Here is a 17,773-nt window from a genome sequence, read left to right on the forward strand (position 1 = left end):
AACAGATGGATACAATTATATTTGAAAACTTTATTCCCAAATATGCTGATTATATAATTTGTTTACAGTTTCCAATTCTAACAAAGTTTGAAGCAACCGAATTGGTCCCTTTAAATAAAAGACTTGACTGATCCTGAGTGTTCAAAATCAGTTTAAAGTTGCATTTATCTGTTCTTAGTTTTATGAAATTATTACATATATTGCTACTTACATTGCCTGCTAATTTTTTTTCTCATATCCTGTCTTGTAGTGGAACTCAATATGCAGTTCTAAAATTTATGTTCCATTAATTTTTTTCTTTAAATTATCAAGTATCTTGGTGTATCATAACTTGTTGCTTTGAAAAATTTATTGGCTCTTCTGGCTTCCCCGTGATGTTGTAGATGGCGATGATGCTGTTAGATCCAGAGCTAGATTTATAGGAGTCACACGGGTTTGTCCATTTGTACTATTTCGAGATGATGAAACAGATCTGAAAAAGGCAAAAATGCAATTGGCCATCAGTTACTTAAGTGATCCCATTATTTTTAGATGAATTTCATTGACCCAAATTTTTCAAAAATAATCTCGGAAAACTGGAAGATGTCTAAAGATTTTTCATATATAATTTGAATCATTTCAGTGAATGAAATTGATCTTCAATATTACAGTTTACAAAATACTGTGTGGACTAATCTGAATCTCATATGTTTACACAATATCTCTGGTCCAATTTAAAATTTTAGTGATATGAAACAGCAAGTTTGTTCTGGGTACTTTCAAATATTGTTCGTAATAAGACAAGGTGGGCTGAGTAATCTGATGGAATAATGGACTAGGTTTTTCTGGCAGTCCTGCAAAAAAAAAGGTCATATAGTTCCCTGCAAACCCTTGAGGCAAATAATCAAAAAACAAAAAACTCCAGGTGCTGGAAATCTAAAATAGAAATGTAAAAATGCTACGTATGCTCAGCAGGGTGGTCAGAAAATATGCCATCAATCTGAAATTTTAATTTTGCTCGTTTTTCCTCTGTACAGAAGCTGCCTTGCAAGGTATTCCCAGCATTTCCTGTTTGTGTAAAATGCTGCTTTATTGCCCAGAAAGTGTTCTTTTCTGTTGTTCCTGCCTACAAAATAGTTTATCACGTATCCAATTTGAACTCCAAATTACTATACTCTCCTCCATTCATTTAACCTATAATCATTCTAATATCCTTTGCAAACTCTTGCGTTCTCCTTGTAGACCACTTTCCCATCTGGCTTTTGTATCATCGTCAACAATTGCTCATTTACACACTTAAGATTTGGCTCGCTCAGTTGCTTCTACCAAATGTGTTTTATGGGCCTGAATTTTATGCAGATACACCCATCCATTTCTACAGAACTACGAGCAATTACTTTAATAACTGCAGGATGGTTGGCAATTCCAGGCTTCTGAGTAGATAATCAGTGATCACTGTGTCCTCATACTGGACACTGAAATATCTGCATGAACTACATTCCCTTCAATGGAGTGGAAAAGCTGTTAGCAAGACTGCAAGGTTCAGGTATTTTATTTTAATATAATTTAGGTCTGTTTTTGTGTGTTCTGTTTTTAAGTACTTTACATTTTTTAAGTTTATTTCAACCAAATTTTTGAAAAGTATTTATTTTTAAATAGTTTTGTAGAGTCAGATATTAGCAAACTTTTGGACAAGCAGTCCAGCCCAGTGGCATGGCTTCACCAGCTCTTTGAACATTTTAATGAGATTTATGATCGAAAAGTCTAGCACTGGTTTGGACATCACTGATAAGACTATGTAACTACAGGGTTTAGAATACAATTCAATCTGTCAAATTGCAGAATGGTTGAGAGCTGAGTGGCCTACTCTTACTCCTAATTTGTAAGTAACTCAATTTGTAATCAGCTCATATTAATCTTTCTTTCATGATCAAACAGACTTGGTTTTCCTGTGGGATTTTCCCCCCCATGAGACTATTACATGATAAAAACACAAAGTGCATCAGTAATTTAGTACTGGATTAGAGTCTAAAGAATGATCAGCACACATGTAAAACAGTGGCTTGGACTTCCACGATGCTTAAGTCCTGTTGGACTGTACGAGAACGGCAAATTGGAATTACCATTTGCAAGTCTTGTGGAAGAATTCAAATGCAGCAAAGCAAGGTTGGTCATGACCCTCACTGAATCTGAAGATACTATTATTCGATCAGTGGCCCCCCCCCCCCCCGTGTGGCAACGGAGAAGAAGTGGACTCCATCTGAAGCCGTTCAGAGTGCTAAGTCTGCTCTTCGCTTCAGGGATGTGGTTGGCCAAGTCCAACATGGGAGAGTTGGGCTCGGGCTTGTCCCAAAGGCTCCTCAATGGCACAAGGCAACATCAGTGCAGAAGAGACCGCTCGTGGTGGAGGAGTTGAGAAGACAAGAGGAGGCAGAGCGACATGCCAGGGCTGTCTCAATGACCAAGCAGGGCCACTGGCCTAATTGGGGGAGCCTGGAAAAGAGGAAACTTAGCTGGTGTGACATCTGGGAGATGGAGGGATCTCGGCTAAGTTTTGTCATCAGAGCCACTTACGTTATTTGCACCTTTCCAAATTTTCCTACTTATTTCATTCTGGGTGGCTAATAGGGGGACCATAGAATACTCCCAGTACAGTGGATTGCTTCATTGTTTCTGAATTTCATCCACACTGCCTCAGTAGACAATCCCTCCATGATGTCCTCCTTTTCTGCATATATCATCCTATCCCTGATTAGCAATGCCACTGATCTAATCGACTTTTAGCTCTTTCCCTATCCCTTTTGAAACATCTAAACCCGAGAATACCAAGCAGCCAATTTTTGCCCTTGTGGCAGCCAAGTCTCTATAATGGCCTCAACATAGTGATTCCATGTACTAATCCAGCTCTATTCTGAATACTTCTCGCATTAAGGAAGGACATTTCAACCCAATCAACTGACTGCATTTATGCCCTATCCACTGCCTCTCATCTCTGCACATGGCCTATCACTTTGGTTCGCATCCCGTCATCCGACTTTAAACCCTCCCCAACAGCATTATCAAACTTGCTCACAGGGACATTGGTTCATTTCAAGTTCAGGTGTATTTGGTCTATTTTGTATAAGTCATACCTTCCCCAGAAGAGATACCAATGCTCAACAAATTTGAAATCCTGCCCCCTGCACCAACTCTTCAGCCACAAGTTGGTCTGCAATATCTTATTCTTATCTCCGTGGGACATGGCACAGAACCCTTGAGGTCCTGTTTTTTAAAGCTTCCTAACTGCCTATATTCACTCTTCAGGACCTCGTCCCTTTTCCTACCTATGTTGTTGGCACCATCGTGTACAACTTCTGGCTGCTTACAGTCACACTTAAGCATTCTGTGGACAATTCTAATACATCTCTGACCCCAGTACCTAGGGGAAGGGGGACTACAATCCAGGGGTCTCGTTCATGTCAACAGAATCTCTTGTCTGTTCTAACTGATGAATTCTCTATCATTATCATTCTACTCTGCCCCCCCCCTTCCATTCTGAGCCGCAGAGCCAGATTTACAAGTAAGATCTCCCAGTGGCCAACCATTTCAATTCCAGTTTCCTTTCCCATTCCAATGTGTTGGTCCATGGCCCCTCTACTGTCACAATGACAGCACACTCAGTTTCAGTTTGGAGGAACAGCATCTCATATTCTGTGGGCAGCTTCCAACCGGATGATTTCTCTAACTTCCAGTAATTTTATTCCTTCCCCTTTCTCTTTTTCCTTATCCCATTTTGGCTCCACTCTTACCCTTTCTCTTCTCACCTATTACCTCCCTCTGTTGTCCCTCCCCTTTTCCTTTTTCTCCTGGTCTGCTGTCCTCTCCTATTGGATTCCTCCTCCTTCAGCTTTTTCTAGCTATCACCTCCCTTCTTTCTTCAACTCAATTCCCTCACCCACTAACCTTCATCCTCACCAGGCTTCAGCTATCACCTTTTACTTTGTATTCCTCCTCCTCCTCCCTCCACCTTCTTATTTTGTTTCTTTCCCCTTCCATTCCAGTCCTGATAACCAGTCTCAGCCTAAATGTTGACTCTTTATTCCTTTCCACATATGCTGCTTGACCTGCTGAATTCCTCCAGCATTTTATATGTGTTACTCTGGATTTCCAGCATCTGCAGGATCTCATGTGTTTATATTCAGTGCCAGAACTCTGGCTGCTGTAGTTTTCCTACCACACAGTGACTACCTGTTCACTTTTTCTCTTCTGATGGTCACCAAGCCATTTGCATTCTGCAACCTAGCTATGACTGTCTTATAACTTTTGTCTCATCAGCCACTAGCCCCCCCAAATGAGTTGACAACTTAACTCATTGATGAACATACTGGGCATACCCAAACCAAAGGCTGTAGATGAACAAGGAGGTTCATGTACTGCTGAGGGCTAGATCTGAGGCATTTAAGACCGGTGTCCAGAACTGTACAAAACATCTAGGTACAACCTACAGAAGGCTATTTTAAGAATGAAGACCAATTTTGATTTATGCATGCCTTGAAAGGGAGAATACAACTACACCTGTGCAAATTCCTGCAGCATCCGGTAATCCTGTGATCTCTGTGTCAGGATCTGATGTCAGAACATCTTTCAAGAGGGTGAACGCTTGCAAGGCATCAGGCCCTGATGGTATATCTGTTAGGGCACTGAAAACCTGTGCCAGCCAGCTGGTGGGAGTTCAATCACTCACTGCTGTTGGAGGTTCCAACCTGTTTCAACAGAGCGATAATCATATTCGTACCCAAGAAGAGCAGGGTGAGCTACCTTAATGACTATTGCTCAGTTGCACTTACATCTACTGTGATAAATTGCTTTGAGAGGTTGGTCATGGCCAGAATCAACTCCTGCCTAAGCAAGGACCTGAACCTGCTGCAATTTGCCTATCGCCACAGTATGTTACAGCAGATGCAATCTCACTGACTCTCCAATCAGTCTTAGATCACCTGGACAATAGCAATACCTATGTCAGGCTGCTGTTTATTGATTACAGCTCAGCGTTTAACACAATCATATCCTCAGTATTGATCAACAAGCTCCAAAACCTGGGCCTCTGTACTTCCCTGTGCAACTGGATCCCTGACTTCCTCACCAGGAGATCACAGTCAGTGCAGATTGGAAATAACATCTCTTTCTCACTGACCATCAACAGTGATGCACCTCAAGATGTGAGCTTAGCCCACTGCTTTACTCTCTCTGCACCCACAACCGTGTGGCTAGGCACAGTTTAAAAGCCATCTATAAATTTGCTGATGACACAAATATTGATGGCAGAATTTCAGATGGTGACGAGAAGGCATACAGCAGTGAGATAGATAAGCTGGTTGAGTGTGTTGCACTCAATGTAACACCAAAGAATTGATTGTGGACGAGGAATGGGAAATCAAGTAAACAGACACCAGTCCTCATCAAGGAATCAGCAGTGGAAAGGGTGAGCAGTTTCAAGTTGCTAGGTGTCAACATCTTTGAAGATCTATCCTGGGCCCAATATATTGGTACAATTAGAAAGAAGACATGACAGTGGCTATCTTTCATTAGGAGTTTGAGGAGAATTGGTATGTCACCAAAGACTCGCACAAATTTCTACAGATATTTTATGTAGAGCCTGCTAACCAGTGGCATCGTCTGCTATGGAGGGGACACTGCACTGGATTGGAAAAAGCTTCAGAAAGTTGCAAACTCAGCCAGCTCCATCAATGGCACTAGCCTTCCCAGCATCATGGACATTTTCAAAAGGTGATGCCTCAAAAAGGTGGCATCCATCATTAAGGACCCCCATCACCAAGCCCATGCCATCTTCTCATTGCTACCATTAAGTAGCAGGTACAGGATCCTGAAGACAATGAATCCATGTTTACTACCTCACTATTCTGTTTTTTTTCCTTTTTGCTCTCTTTTCCCACTATTTAATTTTTAAATATCTATTCCTCATTATAATTTTTATTATTATTATATATTGCAATGTACTGCTGCTGCAACACAACAAATTTCACGACACATGCCAGTTATATTAAACCTGATTCTTATTCATAGTTCATCTAGATCTAGTTCCCTAATGTGGTCTGTAAGGAGCTGCAGCTGGATGCGCCTCTCCCAGGTGAACTTATCAGGGACAATGCTGGTCTCCCTGATTTCTCACATTCAGCAAGTGGAGCACACCACCACTCTACCAATATGCTTGAGATGCTAAAAATAAAAAAAATAAGCATTATCAGAGTTGTTCAAAAATTGTAACTAGGGTACATTCAAGTACATCTGCAAACAATTGAGATTGGACTTGTCTCTGATATCTTGATTGTTAAGAAGCGAACATTGTTCAAGATCATAGGCAAAATATCCAGGAGGTGCTGGCTTCTCGTCTTCAATGGGGAAAAGTGGGAAAATAACACTAGTTTTTTAAATGATGTAACCTTGTTTGTGGGATGAAGGGAAAGAATGGCTATTAAATTTAGTAATGATGAAACTGTATTCATTTATTTCTGCTTGAAATCACTGCTTACTGTCAAGAATCTGGGAAGGTCTGGCATGAATTGTTCATGGGTATGAAATGGTTTGATTTTAATTAGCAATTGGCAAAACAAACATGCAAAACTTATAAATTTCTGAATACCATTAATCTGAACATTTTTCATACAAATGAAGATTGTGAGAAAAGAGAAGATAAATTAGCATAAGGAACTATGTATTCAATAGTAACAATAGTGAATTGTAGAAATGTTTAAAGTGATGTATGTTGGTAGGAAGATGAATGGCGATACAGGCTATTCTAAAATAACAGATTCATTATTCAATGGACAGAGATAAACTCTCACAGCACTTCCAACAGTATTAACAGGAAGGAGATTCTGAAGTAATTTGTAAAACTGAAAAAAGGATTTGTAAGCATGCTAATAATCAGATAAGACTAAGCAGACTAGGGCCTTTTCTCTAGCAGAAGGGAAAGCTGAAGGAATTGTAATGTTGCATGGAAATGTTTCCATTATGCTCCATTTAAAAATGACCAAGAACAATTCATGTAGAGTGGGAGGCAGCTTGTGCAAAGCATTAAAAAGTTGTGGTGTTGATCCAATGTAATGGGAAAAAAAATCCACCCCCTCAAATTTGCTCACGGTAACCTGTCAATTAAAGAAATTTTGTGTGCATAAGAAGTTATGACATGAATTAATATTAATTTGCTCCACCTTTTTATACTGCCTATTTCCTCTTTGACTTTCCAGTCAGATGAAGGGTCTCAATCCAAAATGTTGACTGTCCACTGCCCACCATAGCTGGTGCCAGACCCACTGAGTTTCTTCATCTTCTTTATATATTGCTCCAGATTTCCTATATCTGCAATTTCTTGTGACTCCATTAATTAAAATACTCTTACTTTGTGAAGACCTGCATCATAGAGAATGTTTACATGCCTGTTACTAACCTCACAGATGATGCAGAGCTGTGAACTGACGGTGATCTTGAACTACAATGACTACATGGTGGTGTTGGAGCAGTTGGTAAAGGCAAGCCAGCCTAAATCAAAATATTTGCAATTAGATTTATTCAACTACAATACCTTAGATGTTAAATTAGCAATTTTACTTAACAGATATTACATTGTAAAGTTCAGAATTTATTCACAAATACAGATAAAAGTTTCTCATAAATAACATACTTAATTATTTGCATGGTAAGAATAATTGTTATTTTAAATTTTAATCTATCCATCATAAATTAGCAGATAAAGATATGATTATGAAATTAAGTTTTGTTGTTTAACAAACAATGCATTTCAGATGAGAAATCATTTCATCTGTTTAATTTGATATGTACCAATTTTGCATTGTCCAGTAATATTAAGTCATGGTTCAGTCTGTAAATCTAATTATTAATCAAAAGGATTCTAACTGCTTCCTCACAAAATACAATTAAAATTATTTCTACCCGGTTGGTTTGTTTTACCTGGTTAAAATAAAGTTGAAGATCTGCAGCCAAACTTGGACAATTATCCATTGCTTCTGCTAATAACTTGTTCAATGACCTGTTAAAATCTCGTAGTTCACGAAGATCAATGTCTTGCTCCTCTGGAGTTTCTCCAACACTTTGTTTAGTGGAACGTACATCTTTAACCACTTTGGAGCACTGTTTATTTTGAAAATTGATCCAACATTCAGAATTTTTTGAAGATACTAATATCAGAGATGACAATTTGGTTAAGTAGAGAGGAAGAATAGAAATCACACACGAGGATTCAGTGCTAGAAAGTGTTCTGGAGGTTAACTCCCCAGTATAAATTGGGTTTAATTTAGAGAAATATCAGGGGAAAGTAATTAATATAAATTTAGAATATGATTTTGTATGAGTGAGGTAATGCAGCTTGTGATGCAAGAAAGCACTGAATGAAATGAATGTTTAAAGATGTAGGTCAGATGATGTCTGTGGATGTTATCAATCCCACACTACCCATTTTTGTCACTACAGATGCTGCCTAATCTCCTCAGTGATTTCGAACATGTCATGTTTCGGGACTTTCAGGTGTTTTTTTTTGCATTTGAGATTTAGTAAAGCTATTTGGAAGTTGCTCATATTTCATATTTTCCAAATTTTTCTACCTGAATGGTTCCTGACAATAATTAAAGTATTTTCAACTGTTTATTGCCTAGTAAATATTGTATTATATAAAAAAACTAGATTAAAAGAAAAAAATTGTGAAAATATGAAAATGGTTAATGCCATAAATCCTGTACTCAGCAACCTCAGTGACAAGAAATAGAATGTTTGGGTTGGCATGTTTGGTTTGATAAAAGCTTATGAACTTTATTTGTTAACTGGTTCTGTCTCCAGAAATGCATCCTGACTTGCTGAGTGTTTTCAGTTTTATGCTTGATGGAATTAATAATCTATTTTGATTTCATCAAGCTAAAACCTTTGTAAATATCAAAAATTTTGGACCAGAAGCTCCTGCCAGCTATGCTTCTTGCTACTCAACTAGTGGGCAAACTGAAGATCTACTTCACCCAAACTCACCCACTCTTCAAAGTTGGGAGACTGCAGGCCAGCATGGTCTTACACGTTGTAATTCATGTATTGTTAAGGTGGTAGGATAAAAACAAAATCTACCTGTGTATTATCAGCTGTAAAAATTCAGACCATATTGGGCATTGGGAAAGAGTCAAGGACTTGTTGAAATTAAGCAGAATAAAGAATTAATATTGATTAAAATGTTCAATTAAATGTAAATGCAAAACATAAATTTATGTAAAACGGCTCTTCTATTCATCTACCTGTGCAGGCTTTTCAAGTAGGTTTCTCAAGAGCTGAAGAATTGCAGCAGAGTTTGCACAGTAGCATGTGGAATTTAATGTTGGCATGCTGGTGGGAAATGCATTTGAATGCAATCACCCTCAAAGATTGTGGCCGATAAATTCAGAATTAAAATTGTGAACTTAATCAATGGCATACTGTATAAGGAACTTTAAGGAATACTGATTTGTACAATGGTTTACAAATGCAAAAGTGGATTATAAGAATCTGATTATTCTATCAAAACACTAATATTTATGTGTACATACGTGTTTGGTCACCCTTTCCAGTTTGACTTTCTGATCATCCAGTTCTTTTATGAGATGAACAGTTTTATCTTGTTTTTCTTGAGAAGTTATCTGCAGTGTTGATTCTTCCTTCAGCAAGTTGTCTAAGGTGTTTGTCATACACTAAGGAAAGAAACCACAAAGTTTTGTTTCATTCTGGAATGTAAATGTATAGGGAATAATAATTTAAAATGCCTTCTCTGATCTTTAGTATATATTTTTATTTGAAAATATCCTTCATTCAAATCATAAGCACATAATACAGCACCTCAAAGTCTTCATTTTCATAGCAATTCATGCTATTTCCATAAATGAAAACACTGCAGATGCGAAAAATCTGAAATAAGAAAATAGTCAGGCTGCATCCATGGTAAAGGAAATAACTTAAGTGTTTCAGGTGGAAGATCCTTGATCAAAACTTGGAAAGATGGAAAATATCGTAAGTTAATTTCAAATTTCAGAAACAATAGGAGAGAGCATACCTTTGATAGGGTGGGACTAAGATTATGAAAAAACTTTTAATGAAATCATCTTCAATTGCAGCTCCTCCCAATAAGACAATGGGAGCTACTGATGAATGGAACAATAGGATTTGTTTGGAGCTGCTAAAAAACAACCTTGCTTTCATTGTGATTGGTTTTGGTCACACTCACACATCAATTTGTGAACCAAAATGAGTCCAAGTGGAAAAAGGCAATGGCGATCAACAGTCTGATACGAGTGAGTCTTTCCCGTTGGACTTGGCTGAAGGCTTTTTGCGACATACAAACAAGTTAGGAGGCTGTACAGCCGTGCCTTACTCCAATTTTGATCTGGAAGCTTTCTACCTCCAATCCATAGAATACTATTGTGGAAGTGATGTCTAATCCAATACTTCTTTCCTTTCTAAATCCCATTTTGAAAGCGCATACTTCACAGGTGCATGTAAGCTCTGCCCCAGAAGGCTGTGGAGGCCAAGAATCTGGATGCTTTCAAGAAACAAATGGATAGAGCTCTTAAAGATAGCGGAATCAAAGGTTATGGGGATAAGGCAGGAACTGGATACTGATAGTGGATGATCAGCCATGATCACAGTGAATGGCGGTGCTGGCTTGAAGGACGAATGGCCTACTCCTGCACCTATTGTCTATTGTCTAATAAGATATTCTGCCATCATATTTGACCTACCAAAATGAACCACTTCACACTTATCTGGGTTGAACTTCATCTGTCACTTCTCAGCCCAGTTTTGCATCCTATCAATGTCCCACTGTAACCTCTGACAGCCCTCCACACTATCCACAACACCCCCAACCTTTGTGTCATCAGCAAATTTACTAACCCATCCCTCCCCTTCCTCATCCAGGTCGTTTATAAAAATCACAAAGAGTAAGGGTCCCAGAACAGATCCCTGAGGCACACCACTGGTCACCAGCCTCCATGCAGAATATGACCTGTCTACAACCATTCTTTGTCTCCTGTGGACAAGCCAATTCTGGATCCACAAACCGCGGTCGCTTTGGATCTCATGCCTCCTTACCTTCTCAATAAACCTTGCATGGGGTACCTTATCAAATGCCTTGCTAAAATCCATATACACTATATCTACGGCTCTACCTTCATCAATGCATTCAGTCACATCCTCAAAAAATTCAATCCGGCTCATAAGGTATGACCTGCCTTTGACAAAGCCATGTTGACTATTCCTAATCATATCATTTCCTGAGGAGACTGCGGTCCTTTAACATCTGCCGGACGATGCTGAGGATGTTCTACGAGTCTGTGGTGGCCAGTGCTATCATGTTTGCTGTTGTGTGCTGGGGCAGCAGGCTGAGGGTAGCAGACACCAACAGAATCAACAAACGCATTCGTAAGGCCAGTGATGTTGTGGGGATGGAACTGGACTCTCTCACGGTGGTGTCTGAAAAGAGGATGCTGTTTGAGTTGCATGCTATCTTGGACAATGTCTCCCATCCATTACATAATGTACTGGGTGGGCACAGGAGTACATTCAGCCAGAGACTCATTCCACCGAGATGCAGCACAGAGCAGGAAGTCATTCCTGCCTGTGGCCACCAAACTTTACAACTCCTCCCTTGGAGGGTCAGACACCCTGAGCCAATAGGCTGGTCCTGGACTTATTTCATAATTTACATATTACTATTTATGGTTCTATTACTATTTGTTATTTATGGTGGAACTGTAATGAAAACTAATTTCCCCTGGGATCAATAAAGTATGACTATCATGCCTCTCCAAATGTTCATAAATCCTGCCTCTCAGCATCTTCTCCATCAACTTACCAACCACTGAAGTAAGACTTACTGGTCTATAATTTCCTGGACTATCCCTATTCCCTTTCTTCTATAAGGGAACAACATCTGCAACCCTCCAATCCTCTGGAACCTCCCTCTTCCTCATTGATGATGCAAAGATTATCGCCAAAGGCTCAGCAATCTCCTCCCTCGCTTCCCACAGTAGCCTGGGGTACATCCCATCCAGTCCCGGTGACTTATCCAACTTGATACTTTCCAAAAGCTCCAGCACATCCTCTTCCTTCATACCTTCATGCTCAAGCTTTTCAGTCCACTGCAAGTCATCCCTACAATCACCAAGATCCTTTTCCGTAGTTAATACTGAAGCAAAATATTCATTAAGTACCTCTGCCATCTCCTCCAGTTCCATACACACTTTTCCACTGTCACACTTAATTGGTCCTATTCTCTCATGTCTTATGCTCTTGCTCTTCACATACTTGTAGAATGCCTTGAGGCTTTCCTTAATCCTGTCTGCCAAGGCCTTCTCATGGCCCATTCTGGCTATCCTAATTTCATTCTTAAACTCCTTCCTGCTAGCCTTATCATCTTCTAGATCTCTATCATTACCTAGTTTCTTGAACCTTTCATAAGCTCTTCTTTTTTGAACCTTTTGTAAGCTCTTCTATCCTTCTCAATTTTTGCTGAAAAGTTTAGAACAGCATATCTGCAGTTGATGGATTGGTTAATAAGATTGTAATGAAGACTAGAGTTGATTTTGATATTTTGAATCACTATCTGGAGAAATTTCTAATCATTTAGTACTGGATGTCATATGGGCCGTTTGATCAATTACAGAAATCAGAAGGGGTTTTGATGAGCAGAAGCAAATGGGGCAGCATGAAACAACCTGTTTGGAGAAAATGAGAACAGGCCAGATTAGAAGGCAATAAAGAAACTAGGTGAATGTAATCTCATACTATTTGGCAATACAGTAGTAATGAAACAATGAAGAAATACATTTTGGTCAAATGCATCAAAAACTTTTTGGTAGTAACCTATGATATAATTTGTCATGTTGATAAAAGCCATTTCAGTGTTGCGGCAAGATTGGATACCTAACTGGACATTGTCAAAAATGAGATTCTGCAAATTAAGCACAGGTTTGGGATAGCAAATTAAAAAGATGGCAGAAAAGCTAAAAAAAAAAAACAGATTTCAGGTCAAGGACAGAGAGAGCCTTATAGTGAGTCTTATGTGGTGAGCAACATTCCCTCTAATTTGTAAAGATCAGTGTGCGCCAAAGGTCTTGAGCTTTGCAATATTTTGCCCAGTGACAACATGTATGCACTGAATTTTATATATTAAGGAATTCATTTTAACAGCTAGCAAAACACTGCTAATAAGAACTTTGATCTCCTCTGGGTTTGATAGTTCTCGCTTTCATTCATCTGCACTTTCACAAAACATACTTAGCAGACCTGTAGTGGATAATGTAGGATTTTCTTGCCGGAACTTTTGCACACCATCCATATGTGACTTGCTTGCTTAATGACACTTTAAAAAATCTAGTTTCCAAATATCACTCCACTCTTCCCACTTGCAAATTCTGCAGCAACTGTTGCATCTCAACAATATATGCTGGTAACACCAGTTTCTGTAGTGTACATAAATATTTCTTGTAGCTGCATGTTCCTGGTCACGTTCCTGAGCTTTCAGTGTAGCAGTTTCTACTGTTTCATTAAGCAATTCTGCTTTAAATGAACTAGCAGTTCTTTTGTGCTTCACCCCCTTTGCTTCTTTGGAATTCGATATAGTGAATCAATAACTTCTTCAATAAAATCAGTATAAGCCAGTTCTAAAATTGCAGACACCATTCACATAACAAACCGGAAATGAAAATGTGATTGTGTACAACGACTGGATGCTGAAGTGAGATGTAAACTGAGTTCATTTCGACATGCTTGTTGATAGAATTCTGTGTGGAGAACAAAGCCTCTAAGAATTATTGGGCTGCTTGTTGACAGGCTTGGCCTAGGTTAGTGACACTGGTTCAGTTGAATTGATGTGCTTCACTGTCACAATGTATAGATATAAGGGAAAGTTAATCATGGCAGTTTATAGCCAGTTGATGTTCATGTACCCATGTTGATAGCTTCCTACCAGTCTGTCCAATATAATGCTTGTCATGTCAAGTCGTCGATCCAGATCCAGGGGCCAGTTCACACCTGATTACACACATCAATCAATGAGGACGACGTTAACCCTACATAATGGTCGACTAACAAAGCCCGGACAACAATTATCACCTAATCAGACTTTAACGAATCAATTGCGGATTGCATAATCGGTAACCAATAGAAATGGCACATATACCTCCCCCCCCCCCCACACACACACAGACCAATCACACGACACATAAAAGATGAACAATGTAGATGACCAAAATTTCATTCAAAGTTGCAATAATGGTGTTGCCTAGCTGGGTAACAAAACGTCTGCAAGCCAGCTTGGCAATCTAGTTCACAACAACAGGGTGGTGCATATAGAATGAGCTGCCAAAGAAAACAGTTAGGACAAGTACAATAGAACATAGAACAGTACAGCACAGTACAGCCTTTCAGTCCATGATGTTGTGCCAACCCTATAACCTACTCCAAGATCAATCTCACCCTTCCCTCCCATATAGCTTTCTATTTTCATTCCATCCATGTGCCTACTATCTAAGAGAATCTTAAATGTCTCTGAAGTATTTGTGTCTACCACCAACCCTGGTATCACGTTTCATGCACCTACTACTCACTCTGTAAAAAACCTACCTCTGACATCCTACTTGTGACATTTCTTCTACACTTTCTTCTAAACAACTTAAAGTTATGCCTGCAATAACAATGTTTAAAAGGCATTTGGATAAGTGCATGGAAAGGTATGGATTAGAGGGATACAGACTAAATAGAGGAAAATGATTGATGTGTACATGTTGCACCAAAGGGCCCATATCCATGCACTAATACTCTAAGTCTCTATGATACAGCAGTGGATGACTAATTTACCAAATTCAAATTCAAAGACCTGCCTAAATCATGGATTCTAACCTAGCCTAAGCACAACAGTAATTGTACCTATCTGTAGCAAAAATGGCTGATGACTAAGAAAAATGACTATTTATTGGCCTCCATAAATGCTGCCTGACTTGCTGTTCCTTCAGCATCTTGTGCTTGTTGCTCAACATTTCCAGCATTTGCAGAATCTCATATTTATGATGACTGAGAGACTTCCATAAACTTATTAAAATACTTTCAGATGAATCAGTTGATCAGATAGACATAGTTAACAATACAAAAGATAATTAGCTGCTATTTCCAAAATGTGATAGATTAGGAGCTGTTTTCCATCACTGTCATTTAAGACCTGCCTCAACACCAAATTCATGAGTAGGTGAATCAGCAAGGAAATTTGGGGTTATGAAAAAAACCGAAAAAACTGATTTTAATCAATTTTCCAATATTTCAGCAATATTGTTGGGATCATGACTGTTTTAAATGATTACCTGAATGTCTTCCTGGAGTTCTCGAATCTGCCTGCGTTTGTATCTATATTTTTCATCAATGGCCCGTTTCTGTTCTTCTAACTTTAATTTATCCTCGTACTCTTCACCTGTTGATGTTATCAATTACATTTAAATATTTAAGTTTTGAAAGCATTGAACTAATCTTTTATATCCAGTTTAATATGACCGTAGACCACAACTAAACAAGCACATAAAAAATAACCTAATTGATCGAAAGCAGACAACTTTCTGGATAAAGGAACTTCCTGATATTAGCTATCAGTTCAGGTATTGTCTTTTAATTCCATTTTTATGTCCTAATTGAAAATTGATGTTACCATCAGGTAGGAGGTACAGAAGCCTGAAGGCACACACTCAGCGATTCAGGAACAGCTTCTTCCCCTCTGCCATCAATTCCTAAATGGACATTGAACACTGCCTCACTTTTTAAACACATACTATTTCTGTTTTTGCATGATTTTTAATCTATCCAATATACGTATACTGTAATTGATTTACTTGTTTATTTTTACTTTTTTCCTTCTTTCGTATGTATTCCATTGAACTGCTACTGCTAAGTTAACAAATTTTACGTCACATGCCGGTGATAATAAACCAGATTCTGATTCTGAAGTATGTGTATCTTCTAATCCTGTGTGATTTAAGGATTGAGAATTAAATCAAAGACATACCATTAATTTTGTCATCTATCATTAATAGCATAAATATTTTAGTAGCATATACAGCAAGGCTATATTAACAGAAGTGGCTCGGGATTTTCTGGAAATAAAACATAGTGCAAGTGCTGAAATCTGGAGCAACACACAACTTGCTGAAAGAACTCAGGTTTCAGCAACGTTGGTGGGAGAAAGACATGTTCGATGTTTCAGGTCAAAACCCTGGATGAGTGCAGAGTGGAGAGAAGAAGGGGAGAGGAAAGAAAGGATTCTGAGCTTATCAGTGGACTAAGGAGTGTGTAAGATTGACAAACAGGTAGTGACAGGTAGGGGAGGATAAGTGGGGTGGAGATAGAGTTGGGAATCTGTGGCAAGTGTGAAAAGAAAGGCAAAAGACAGTGCAAAACTGGGGTGTCAGTGAACTGCAAGGAGAGAGCAGGAGTCAGGGTGCAAGTACTTGACAGGGAGCACAGTGGGAAGCAGGGCCCAAACGTGCACAAGAATCAGCACCTAGATCCAGGCCACTGGGATTTGCAGTCAAAAAGCACATTATTTTCAACAAGATGAGAAACAGATATTCTGATTTGCACTCTAGGCAAAAATGCATCATGAGGAATAAACAAAATATTCTTAGTTTATTTGGAATAATAGAATATACAAACTTGAACTTGGATTACCGAAGAACTAAACAAACAGATGATAATTATAAAGCAGAAATTATTGTAGATTGAGAACAAATTGGTTATGAATTAGTCTCATCTTTCAAAAGTCCCATAGAGGAAATATAAAATTTCCCAGAAATTTCTTCTAACAGTAGATTTGGCTTAATTGAATAAGCTATCAACATCCACTGTCTCTCAAGTGGATTCTAATGACAATTTATGCATTGTCAATATCCCATTTTGTATCAATGACTTTATGCAAAGGTGCAAGAAGGTGAATGTAGGCTGGCAGCAATCCACAGGAGTGGTGTCAAAAATAAAAGAAACAATATGCATAAGACTTTTTAGTGTTGTAGCTGTCACAGTTAACTAAAAAATAATCTGGCCTAAAATAGGTTCAGAACTGTATTAGGTCTTTGGAATACAAGGCAGCACTGCACATTTAACTTTTATTTATTTTCAGGGTCATTAATTGGATAAAAGAGGGTTTTATTTTTGCACTGAAAGTCACCATCTGAAAGGACAGATTCACAATAACATGGTACACGTGCTGTTCCAATGAAACTTAGGAGGTCTTTTAAAAATAAAACTCAGTATTTAAAAATGAACTGCAAAATTTGTATTAATCCCACCTTCAACAATTTGAACATTTTTTGTTATAACAAAAGTAGCAATTACAAATATCTTATTGGTAACAGTGGGAAAAGACATACTTGTTTCTGTAACCTTGCTGAAAGATTTTCGGTATGATGTGTTTTGATTGTGGAGGAGCTGCAGTGTATTCTCGAGGGCTCTTAATTCTTTTTCACCTTTGGAAATTTTAGCATCAAGCTCATCTCCCTGTCTCTGAAGCTCCTCTTTCTCTTGGGCTGCCTAAATACAAAGAGTTTTTAAAAAAAGAGAACAATTGTTTTTAGATTGTTATATAATGTTTTAGAAATCATCTTTATGTTACCATGTGTGCAGGAAGAAGCCAATTTGCAGAAAGAAAAATTCCCACACAGCAACTTAGTATAACCATTTATTTTCTTATTTATTGTGGAAACTATGTCAGAAGTTACATTGGTGAGAACAT

General features: G+C 38.5%; 1 protein-coding gene across 1 annotated transcript in view; it reads right to left on the reverse strand.

The window, feature by feature from the left end:
• The window catches only part of ccdc39 (coiled-coil domain 39 molecular ruler complex subunit), a 108,476-nt gene continuing 90,703 nt past the window's right edge, over positions 1-17,773 (reverse strand). The window contains exons 15-20 of the mRNA XM_072254538.1: positions 17,412-17,571; positions 15,360-15,466; positions 9,558-9,698; positions 7,948-8,127; positions 7,427-7,518; positions 1-472 (exon numbers count right to left, since the gene is read on the reverse strand). Coding sequence (XP_072110639.1) covers positions 349-472; positions 7,427-7,518; positions 7,948-8,127; positions 9,558-9,698; positions 15,360-15,466; positions 17,412-17,571 — 804 coding nt within the window. The 3' untranslated portion in view covers positions 1-348. The remainder of the gene's footprint in view (positions 473-7,426; positions 7,519-7,947; positions 8,128-9,557; positions 9,699-15,359; positions 15,467-17,411; positions 17,572-17,773) is intronic.

Source organism: Mobula birostris, chromosome 4 (genome assembly GCF_030028105.1).
Source record: "Mobula birostris isolate sMobBir1 chromosome 4, sMobBir1.hap1, whole genome shotgun sequence".
In the NCBI taxonomy this organism is placed as follows: Eukaryota; Metazoa; Chordata; class Chondrichthyes; order Myliobatiformes; family Myliobatidae; genus Mobula; species Mobula birostris.